At 38.5% G+C, this 12,140-nt stretch overlaps 1 protein-coding gene across 1 annotated transcript in view; it reads right to left on the bottom strand.

The window, feature by feature from the left end:
- Positions 1-11,890, bottom strand: part of GTPBP4 (GTP binding protein 4) — a 240,503-nt gene extending 228,613 nt beyond the window's left edge. The window contains exon 1 of the mRNA XM_078663297.1: positions 11,737-11,890. Coding sequence (XP_078519423.1) covers positions 11,737-11,784 — 48 coding nt within the window. The 5' untranslated portion in view covers positions 11,785-11,890. The remainder of the gene's footprint in view (positions 1-11,736) is intronic.
- Positions 11,891-12,140: the final 250 nt, after the last annotated feature.

Below are 12,140 nucleotides of genomic sequence, written 5' to 3'. Positions count from 1 at the left end.
ACTCAGATTTATCTGAAATAAACTCTTCAAGATCGAGAATGCCTGATTTGACTTTTAATGAGGATTTATCTCCAAAAACACCGATGGGTGCAGAATCTGATGCTGAGAGTCCTGAAGTTAGGGTGACCAAACCTAAACTTGATGTTGCAAAATTAAAAGCAAATATTGAAGAATTAATAATCGGTACGATTGGTCCTGACAGTTTAAATTATTATCGAGATGATGAACTACTGTTCATTTGCAAGAGTATTCAATGGAAAACAAAAAACAAATATGATCAGTTAGATGAACTGGCAGCTGAACTTGAGATTGATTTGAGCAGGCAAAAGAATTTTGCAAAACATTACAGATTAGACTTTTCAGAAAGCGACATTGAGAGTTTGAACTCAATGGGAAGAATAATTCACACAAAGGATTTGATTGTTTACATTAAAAAACTGGGAGAACTGAGCAAGTGGAGAGTGAAATGGACGAAAAAGAAGGAAGATGAGAAATTGGAAAAATTGTTAACACAGTTTCCAATGAGAGAGATTGCAGGTGGAGGATATGTTCATGTCCCATGGTCAAGACAGGACATACTGCTGTTCACAAATGATTTTCCAAGACTGAGGGAGAAGCCAGTCGAGTGGTATAGGCAGGTGGACAGGTTCATCAAAGTCAAAAAAGTTCTGTGGATTGATCTGGATGGATTTTTTGACATTGTTGTCCCATCAGATCTTTGGAGGAAATGCAAAATAGCCATAAGTTGGCCGAAAATAGAACCTGATCGAAATAAGGAAACAGGTGCCCCAAATCCTCTTGTTATGGAGTTTTATGAAAAAGTGATTTACTGGTTGAAAAATAAAATTCCACCAAAGGAAGTTGATTGGGTAAAAATTGAAAGAACAAATCAGGAAACAAAAGAATCAGTCCATTCATTCTATGAAAGGTTACTGTTGATTTTTAAACAATACAGTGGCTATGAAAAACTAGACGAGAAAGATATGAGTCATTTCGTCTACAGATTTGTTTATGATCTGAAACCAGAAATTGCAGACATGATCAGAAATAGTATTGTCGGATGGCAAGCACTTTCTGTTGATGAAATTTTGAGAAAGGCGAAGTACTGCAGTGATGAGTTAGAAGTGAAACAAAAGAAGCTCAAGGAGAAAGCCATGTGGGCTCAGGTAAAAGTGGCTGAGCATCAGATTGCTAGTCTTGGTAATAAAAACACAAATTTTGTGCAAACTACAAATTCGAATCAAGGGCAAGGAAAGTTTAAAGGTAATAATTTTGTGAGAAAAATTAACCCAAGGATTGAAGAGATGAAACAAAAATTACCTTGTTTTAATTGTGGCGAGCTTGGACATTGGAGAGACGAGTGTAAGAAACCACCTAGAAATTTAAAAAGTCCATTGTTAAATCCACAGATGCAGAATGATGTTGACCTGCAGCAACAGCTACAGTTGCAACAGAGTTTAAACGAATTAAGTCTTCAGCGACAGTTGCAGCAACAGGTGAATCAGCAACAGGTGAATCAGGTGAATAACCGTCAGAATCAAGTGCCACAGCCACCGTTTCCGAATTGTGGGGGAACTCAGAGATATAATTCAGGTGTGGGATTTCAAGGAGATGGTCAGGTAATAAAACCGCAGATACAAAGGGTGCAAAATGCAGCACAACAGTTTTTGTTAACAGAAGGGCAGGAAAGTGATTCTGATGATTATTACCCGAGAGAGGAGGAAGAGTGTGTTGTTGGAGCCACTCTTGAGGTTGACCAGTCTGGTCCATTTGTAAATGGGAAAGTTAATGATGTAGACATCACTTTTCTAGTGGACACTGGTGCTACCCGTTCTACTGTTAGATCAGTGGAAATTGAAAACCTACCTCTCTCTGGGGGTACCATCCAAGTTGTTGGAGTAAGCAATCAACAAATCAGGACTGATTTGACTGATCCAGTACCAGTTGAAATTGGAAATTTCAAAGACAAACACAAATTTGTGGTTTGTAACAGTAGTCCAGTGAATCTATTGGGCAGAGATATATTGTGCAAGATGAATTGCAGAATATATTGTTCTCCTGAAGGAGTTGAATTACAAACAATGGAGGAAGATGGCTTGTACAGGTTGACAATGATGTTAATGGAAACAGAGGAAACAAAATTGTTTCCTGCGTTTGAAAAAGAAAATCTGCCAGAAGAACTAAAAGAAACAGTGAAATCTGAAATTTGGGATTTGACTGGGAATGAGATGGGTCTGATGAAACATGTCGATCCAGTCAAAATTACACTGAAGCAGGGAATAGAATTTCCTAATATTCCTCAATACAAGATGAAAGCAGAGACAATTGAGGGAGTCATACCTGTGATTGAAAAATTCATTAAACAAGGTGTTTTAAAAGAAATTGAGAGTAGCCCTTGTAATTCACCGATCATGGGAATTAAAAAGTCGAATGGAACGTACAGGATAGTTCAGGATTTGAGAAAGGTTAATCAGATTGTTGTTCCATGCTGCCCTGTGGTTCCAAACCCAGCAGTGATCTTGTATCAGATTCCACATGATGCTGAATGGTACACTGTCATTGATCTTTGCAATGCATTCTTTACTGTTCCTCTACATCCAGAGAGTCAGGAAATTTTCGCTTTCAGATTCCAGAGTAGGACCCTCGCATGGTGTAGAATCCCTCTAGGGTATACAGAGAGTCCTTCAATCTTTAATGAGTTGTTAAAGAGGTTTTTGGAAAATTTAGATTTACCTGGCAGGTCTACGTTGGTGCAGTATATCGACGATTTGTTGATAGCTGCTAAAACGAGAGAAAATTGTGTGACAGACACAATAACACTTTTGAATCATCTTGCAGATGAGGGACATAAAGTGTCTCCAGCAAAATTACAATTTTGCAAACAAGAGGTGAAATATCTTGGTCACAGAATTGCAAAGGGAAAAAGACAGGTGACAGTTGAGAGAATTAAAATGATTCAAGCAATGCAACCACCAAGAACACAGAGACAAGTTCGAATGTTTTTGGGAATGGTTGGCTACTGTCGACAATGGATAAGTGGATTTTCAGTAATTGCGAAACCACTACAGAGACTGACAAGGTCTGATGTGAAAGATCCAATTATTCTCAATGAGGCTGAGATGGAATCTTTTGAGAACCTGAAAAAGAGCTTCTGTCAAGCTCCTGCTTTGGGCATGCCAAATTATGAGAAAGATTTTGAACTGTATTGCAGTGAGAGAGAAGGATGTGCATTGTCTGTGTTAATTCAGAGACATGGGAATCTAAAGAAACCCATTGCATACTTCTCTGCAGTTCTTGATCCAATTGCAAAAGCATTACCAGGTTGTTTGAAAGCAGTTGCAGCTACAAGTGTCAGTCTTGAGCAGAGCGAAGGAATCATAATGGGGTTTCCTGTGAAAGTTTTTGTGCCTCATTCAGTTGAAATACTACGGACAAGAGGTAAAACTCAACATTTAACAAGCAGCAGATTGACGAAGTATGAGAAAATCATACTAGGAGCAGATAATGTTTCCATTTCAAGATGTTTGAATCTGAATCCTTCTACATTACTGCCTGATTCTGAAATTGTTGATGAAAATGAAGTGGAACATGAGTGTTTGGATGTCATGGAATTTTGCACCAAACCAAGGCAGGACATTAAAGATGTACCTTTGCCTGAATCAGATGTTGTCTACTTTGTGGATGGCTCCTGTCTGAGGACAGAGGGAGGTGTTTTGAAAGCATCATATTCAGTCTGTACAGTTGCAGATGTCAAAGAAGCATCATGTCTTGAAGGAATTCGTTCAGCACAGGTGGCTGAATTGATTGCTTTGATTCGTGCTTGTGAAATATCCAAAGATATAAGAGTTACCATCATTACTGATAGTCAGTATGGGTACGGGTTGTGCATGATTATGGACAGCTCTGGTCTCAGAGAGGCTATTTGACCTCAGCAGGTTCACCAATTAAAAATGAAGTTTTCATCAAAAGATTAATTGAAGCCATCCAGTTGCCAAAAGAGATCGCAATTGTAAAGTGTGCTGCACACACAAAAGGAGTGGATTATACCTCAAAGGGCAATGCCTATGCAGATGAGACAGCAAAGTACTGCGCAAGAAAATGTTGTGCATATAATCGGGAAAAGAGTAAAGAAACTGATTCAAATTCATTGATGCTAACAACAGTTGTAGAAACATGGCAGGAGATCAGAGATTTACAAAATGAAGCAGATGATGAGGAAAAAGATCTATGGCTACGAGCAGATTGTAGACCACGTGATGAGGATGGAGTGTGGGTCTATAAAGATGGCAGAGTAGTATTACCAAATTGTTTGATTGCTGATATGGCCAGATTGTATCATGGCCCAGCTCACCTTGGAAGAGATTCTATGATCAGACTTTTCCGAGAGACTTGGTTCAACACAAAATTTAGAACCATTGCAGAGTCTTTTTGTCAAAGGTGTTTGTCATGCCAACAAATGAACCCAAACAGAAAATCAGTTGTAGGTACAGGAGTAATTGGTCGAGAGGGTGGTCCCTTTACCAGGTTACAGATGGATTTCATTGAAATGCCCCTACACAATTGTTTGAAATATGTTCTTGTGATTGTTTGTTTGTTTTCAAGATGGGTGGAAGCATTTCCTACACGACATTGTGATTCAATCACAGTGGCAAAACTGCTACTCAGAGAAATTATCCCAAGGTACGGTTTTCCAGTCACTATTGAGAGTGATGGAGGAAGCCATTTAGATAACAAACTGATGAAGCTGATATGTGAGGCATTAAGCATTGCGCAGAAAATACACTGTGCATACAGACCAGAGGCATCTGGGGTGGTTGAGCAGATTAATGGGACAATTAAAAACAGGATTGGAAAAATGTGTCTGGAAACAGGTGTAAAGTGGACCGATGCTCTTCCACTTGTTTTAATGTCATTGAGAAGTACACCTGATAAAAAGACAGGTTTAAGTCCTCATGAAATACTGATGGGAAGAGTAATGAGGCAGGCTTTTGTACCTGTAGGCAAATTGTTGAGCATAAATGACAGTGCTATTTTGGATTACTGTAAAAGGTTATCTGATATAGTGACTTCTGTGTCTAATCAGGTGGGAACTGAAGCACAATCAAATGAGAAAGTTCTGACACATGATTTGAGACCTGGTGATTGGGTCAGAACAAAAGTACATCGGAGAAGAAATGGTTTGGCTCCTAGGTGGCAGAAGCCTAGACAAATAATTGTGGTCACTACAAACGCAGTGAAATGCAGAGGATTGAAAAGGTGGATACATCCTAGTCATACCATTCCAGTGCCTACTCCTGAGAGTTCTGATGTAGAAAGTGATACTACAGAAGATTCTGATTCAGAAATAGAAGGTGAAACAAATCCAGAGACTGAAGATCGACAAGGAGGTCGACATCTGGAACCTGTGCCTGTGAATGAAGAATTGACAAGAAAAAGCTCTGAAATAATTGAAATAGATTCCGGAGAAGAAGAGAATCTATCAGAAGGAAAAACGACTGAGGATTCAGTCAAGAAGATTAATGGAGTGAATTCCATTGAAGACAGGGAGGCTGAGCCAAAAGAAATTTCTGACCAGGAGAGTATCGAAAAGCAGAAGTTAAGCTCTGAAGTAAGGAACGGAAGTCCAGAATCTGGGAAGTTGGAGGTAATTGAAGAGGAGGAGGAAGACGAATTACCGAGTACCAGTGATGGAAGACAAAGTGTAGTTCCTGAAGGAGTGAAACTGCCGAATAGAGAAGTTCCTGAGTCAATAATTGAAGTTTCAGACTGTGATACTGGAGAAAGTGATGTGGATGGTGAAAATAGGAGTCCAAAGAAAAGGTCTTGGAAGTCTGAAACGAAAGCTTCAGAACCAAAGAGAAAATTCGTGAGAAAGACAGATTTCTGGCCTGGTGGAAGATTGAGAGTCAGGTGGCCAAAAAGCCGAAAGAGCAGGTGGAAGAAATCAGTAGTCAAAAGGATTCTGAAAAAGAAGTTGGAGTTGGAAGAAAAATCAAAGTAGTAACAAGAAAAGGAAAAAGGATTATAAGGCCAAATCAGAAATATAAATCACCTGAGTGGACTTATCTAGTAATTCCACCTGTCATTGACATTTATGATAGTAGTCAAGAGGAAGAAGACATTGAAGAAATTAGTGACAATGATTGAAGTACAGAATTTTTAATTGGATTTTTGGGTTTTTAGTTTTTGGCAAAAGGCTGAAGAAATCTTGTTAGGTGACACAAGGTCGAAGAAAAGTTGTTTAGTTGAAGAAAATTTACTTTTGACATAAGGTCGAATAAATATTGTTAGGGTTTTAAAATAAAAATAAAAATAATAATAATATTTTAAAAAGGGGGGTGTAAATAATAAATCTTTTATTAAATTTTTAAAATAGTTTTAATTTTTTCTTTTTAAGGCAAAACTAACCAAAGATGCCTTACGTTATGGAACAGAGTACTTCAAGATGTTCCATTTTTAAGAGATGCTTTAAGATGACTCTGGTGTGTCTGCTCATTTTAATTCTGCTCTGGTTAGTTTTAGCTGTTATCATTCCATTTGAAATTAACAAGGATTTTCACAAAGCCAATATGACAAGCAAAGCTTCAGTTAGTCAAAACAAACATAGTGCAACTGGCAAAGTTATTGATCATCAACCTAACATTCATCAGGACAAATCTATCAGTGATTTTTCAAGCAATACATTCACAAGGCTTTTGAGTGAATATGTCAAGGTAATGGATGCAAAAGACTGCTATGTCTGTGTTAAATTACCTGCTTCTGTTTCTGAGGGAGTGACATACAATATGCTTCCTCTTACATATGGTGTGACATGCAGTGTGTTAGCTAGCTTGTTCTATCAGACTGGTCGCTTAGAATACTATTATTCAGATTTTGACGAGATTTTTGCCAATTTAAAAATTGAGGGTGCTTTGAATAAGCATAAGAGAGCAAAACAGATGAGGGAATTTTTCCTTGTTACTAATGAACTTACCTATGAGTATGCTTACAAGAACAATTTAACCTGCAAACTAAGTGCTGAGGGAAAGAAGTTTTTGAACCTGGCTGAAGAGAGGAGAGCAATTTACAAGAGAAATGAGATAGTCAAGCAGACTAAATCCAGGTTCTGGCAGAAAGAGGATGAGAAGTTTAATGGCAAAATGCTTGATAATGTTGCAATTCACATAGACAAACCAATTAGTGGTAAGCTTTGCATTAGGAGAGACAATACACTTTTTGATAACTACTTTGTGGGTGCAAGTAATTGTGAAGATACATATCAGATCATGGGAGGTTGGGGATTCAAAGGTGGAAAAGATCCAATTTTTCCTGGGATTTATTTTGTTTGTGGCGACAAGGCTTACTACAACCTTCCTGACCATTGGTATGGAACTTGTTATGTTGGGATTGTTTTTCCTAAAATGTTCCATGTTGACAGAGATTCGGAAGGATTGTTCAAAATTCACAATTATGTAAATAGGGCTAAAAGAGAAACTTTTACAGAAGTTTTGGGAGATATTTTTCAAGCAGTGATACCTATTGTAGGTATAACCCTGAATGCAGGGAGAATTAGAAAATTGTCCACAATTGTTGACAGGTTGTCAACAGATACAGCTGATGGTTTCCAATTAGTGAACGTTGAGGTCATTGAAATCAGATCCATGGTGATTCAAGATCGCCTTGCTTTAGACATACTCCTGGCAAAAGAGGGAGGAGTCTGTGGCATTTTACATGTGCAACATTGTTGCACATATATCCCTGATGAAAGTAAGAACATTGAGATGTACATTAAAAACATCACAGAGATGCATTCAGAGATAATTCCGTTAGAAGAAGAAGATTTTACAGAAAGACTTTCAAAAAGATTCCAATCAATCAAAAATTGGTTTCATGATATTGGAAGTTCAGTTCTTGGCAAGATTTTGGCACCTTTGATTGTGATAATATTCATTTTCATTTTGACAAAAATTGGTTGTTTGTTGCATACGAGAAAGAGACAAATGAAGGAAAAGAGAAGAATTTATAAACTCAAAAAAGAAGAGGAGAGGGAGATTGAGTTGCAGGAATTACACAGAGCTCGTTATGACAATTGCAAGGATTTTGCAGAAACAGATTTTTAGAAATACTGACACAGATGAATTTGAATCATTTTCCAGAAAGTTTAAAATTCCAAATTTTGGGTGGTGGTGTGGTGATTTGTTAATCACCAGATGAGGGAGTTGATGGAGCGAGATAGAAAACAGAAATCTGTTTAAACTCGTGAAGTCACATTTCCATAACATAAATAATAATATTAATGATTTGTGATGTGTTTTGCTAACACAACCTAGATTAAACTTTACACATGGGGATGGTAACACGTGTGCTCATAAACGTGCATAATTGTTGCATCTTTTGTTCGTGCAAAAATAATAAATTAATTTGTCGTTTTCGTTTTTGTCATTACTAAACTGCAGCAGATTTAAAAGAAGCATGTGCTTATTTTGCTTTCCTTGTCTATGTGATGTCATTTCTACTATTCTAGGTGCACATAAGGTTTTTATGGATTCATGAAGACTGGTAGATATAAAATGCTGCTTATTTGTTGCTTGGTGCTAGGTAACATTAGACTAATTGGGTGGGTTAATCAATTAGTAAACGAAGGGTGGAAACAGAATAAATAATATTTCTTACATTAATACTTTTCTTGTGTTTGTTTTATACTAGAAAAATAAGTTGCCTGCTTTTGGGCCTAGTTTGCTCGAGTTTGCTAAACGATGAATTTAATTCTGCAAGGAGCATGAGATGTCTCTGTGAAAGAAAAGTTTCCGTCAAAATTGCATTCACTCAACAAAGATGATGTGTTGTCATTATTCTGTCGGACGTGGCCAAGGTCAGAAACTGGTAGAAAAAAAAAAACACTTGCTAACTTGGCATCCGCGGAAGTGAAATGGAGTCAGTGAGAACTCTTGTTAAAATTGTTGCAAATCAAGGAAGCTTTGGAACACGTACAAGAAAGACAATGGTCCCAAAGAATATGACCGAATGGAAGTTTTGAAATGTAGGTGACATGTCACTTGGCACTCTCCGACCAATGAGACATCGTCGTTTGCAGAAAATTTTCCTTTACTTAGATTAGCTAGCATAGAAAGGTATAAAAAAGTCCATGCCCTGGGGATGGGCTGGCTGCTGCTTTCTGACTTTCCGATGAGGGTGTCGTGCTGCTGGACTTTGCGTGGAGCACGTAAGAATCCTCAAAGAACTTTACTATTTCATTTATTTTGCTTAGCTAGGGACTTAGGATTTTAGAAATGCTAAACTTATAATTTCTTGCTTAGACCGTATTTTTCTTATGCCACTTTTCAAACATGCTTGCTATAATTCTAATAAAATTGCATTTATGAAACTATATTTTGAATTATCTACAATTAGTTAATAAAAATCTTACTTTTGAAACAAGCTGGTCTTGGTTATTCAGAAGCGTAGGTTACTTTTAGCTAGATGCCATCGCCATGGTGGTCATTTAAATAGTTAGGTTTGTTCAAATGACGTCAACATTTACCGCGGTTGTATATAATTTGTGAATAAGGTGTATATAGATTTAATTTGATCACCCGATTCAGTAGGTCAAAATATGTCATGTTTAATTAATGGGTCCATGAGTTAGAGAAATATTTAGGTAGTAGGTTGTAGAGTTGGCTAGCATTGCTTATGGCATATTTCCTATAGGCCGCTGGATCAGTATCTACTTATTACAAGGCCTACTGTAACTGTCTCAGTCGTGATCAACACCACTACAAACCAATAACAATGGAAATAGTCATGGTCACAAAACTGAAACCATAATTAGAATGTCAATCAATATCAAAATACATAAATGAGGATGTTATCTTTTTTGCTGCGAACCAAAAAATAATAAAAAGAACAGATGGATGGAATATTGAACCAATTCAACCTTCACCCCCAGTCACAGATCTGGGTTAAATCCTTTTTTTTCATGCCATGCCATTCCAGTTTAGACACAGCCATGCACTAATCAGTCTTAACCCTGTTCCTCAGAACAGTCCAGCCCAAACTGCCAGGCCAGGTCGTCCCTGGACCAGAAACAAGCACCCTGGGACCGGTTTGGAGTTTCACCACTTATCATCCAGGCTAGCCTGAATCTGGTGGTGTAGCGAGCAAGGGACCCACGTAGGGCATACCCTTCCCACTTAGAGCGACAAATACAAAAAGAACAGATGATATATGGATTGCTGAACCAATCAAACATTGAACGCCAATCACATATTTATCTTTTGGTTGATTTAACCCAGATCAGAATTTTCAATAGCCCTAATTTATTAGAGCTTAACGTTTTGGCCTAAAAGATACAGGTTTAACATAAAGCTGCATCTCAATTATAGTCAATGGAACAAATTGTTATTTTTGGGTGAGAGCCGGCGCGATAAGACTGCTTATACACTTCTGTTGAAAATCACTAACAGGTGCGCGATTTGATATAAGTGTTCCGGTGCTCGAGGACAATGAACCCTCAGCTCAAACAGCAGGCTCAGCGCATCCACCACCCAAGGTAGAGCGGTGAACTCCTTTGGTAAAAGGCAGCAAGTGCATGAATCCATCCATCAGATTGAAAAATAACCATAAGCAAAGTCCATTGGTCAGCTTTTTGGCTAGGTCAGTGCTTGTTTTTACATGGTTTTTAAAAAAACGTAATTGATGAAGGGGCTAATGGGTCCTTATCAGGGCAAATAAGCTATTGGCTACAAGCAGAAATATGTTTTTCGTCTCCAAAAGTATACCATTAGTCCATAGCACTTAAATTAACTACTTTGTGAGCGGTTGTGCTCCTTCTAGAGCGGAACGCCCTCACTCGGATGTTAGCCAGTGGCTTAAGTGCACTGACCTATTGCCCCATCCAGTAGTGAGCAGAATATGTAAATTACACAACTGACCAACAGCTGATGAAGGCTGGTTGAAAGCCACTAGAGAAGATGAAAGAGAACAGGTGCGCCATTTTTTGCCCTCACCCTTGGTGAACAGACAAATATTAACTCTACGGCACTACCACCCTTCTCTGCCTTAGATGTAACTTCAAAGAGACTCACTATAGTTCTTTCGCAATCTCATTTCAGAATGGAAGCATTTTCAATATTATATACAACAAAGCCATAGTTGTTGCTGATCTTATGCGGCTAACAACCACTGGCAAAGCCAATAGTCCTGGCTTGTTGTAGGTATAGTGTTATTTTCAGTATTATATATCTATATGCAATGATAGAAACAGCAAAATGCCAGGTGGGCTGCACACTGTATGTTAAGTACAGGTTTTTAGCTTGTGTTTTTGAGCCACGCCCCTTAAAGAGACCTCCCTTTTTCATGCCACTTAAAGCCATACATATATACATACACACGAAACCGTGACTCGTCCCTGCATAGTATATTTTATTATTGGATACAAGTTTATTTTCATCGGCACCAGCGACAGGCCTAATTTGGGCGAAGATCAATTCTCAAACGTCTTTCTTTTCTGGAAAAGTTTGTGCGAGGGTGAACTCGGTAAACACTATGACAGTGTACGACTGCAAACGGATTACAGCAAGTCCCATTCCCGATATCTTCCTACGTCCGCAAACGAGAGTGAAGCACCACCCTGAGACAGCCAACACGTGCCCTGAGTGAGCGAGGTGGAACTCCGCTTCCAACCTACACCGGGCACGGAGACGGTAGCAAAGAACATTGAGGCACGTGACAGACCCTTCGCGCAGTCTTACTACGTACCTTTGATGACGGAACCACCATAATCTTCTTAAAGTTGTACAACGCCATGACTGCAGGCAGCTTCTCTCCGTCTGCTCCTGCAGCTGCACTCGGCAAGGCGTGGAAGAACCAATGTAGGACTTGCAGTAAGTCTACATGACGAAGGCAATGGAAATAAAAGACGGACCAGTTGCTGCGTGTTCTGACGATAGGCGTCAAACTTGGCGGCCATTATGGAAGAGTAACGTCCCACTTACTTTTAAGATCCTGAGGCACTTACGAAAGCAGAGTGACTCTAATTAGTTTAAATCAAAAGAAACAGTCAATAATGAAAATGCACAAATACTTAAGGTAGCAATTCGTAGCACCTAAATTGAGATGTTAATTATCTCTAGGCTCTTTTTCAAGTCTATCGCAAAATTAAA

The sequence above is a fragment of the Lissotriton helveticus genome, chromosome 10 (genome assembly GCF_964261635.1).
Source record: "Lissotriton helveticus chromosome 10, aLisHel1.1, whole genome shotgun sequence".
Classification (NCBI taxonomy): domain Eukaryota; kingdom Metazoa; phylum Chordata; class Amphibia; order Caudata; family Salamandridae; genus Lissotriton; species Lissotriton helveticus.
The sequence above is the reverse complement of the archived record's forward strand: the minus strand, read 5'-3'. Positions and strand labels throughout refer to the sequence as shown.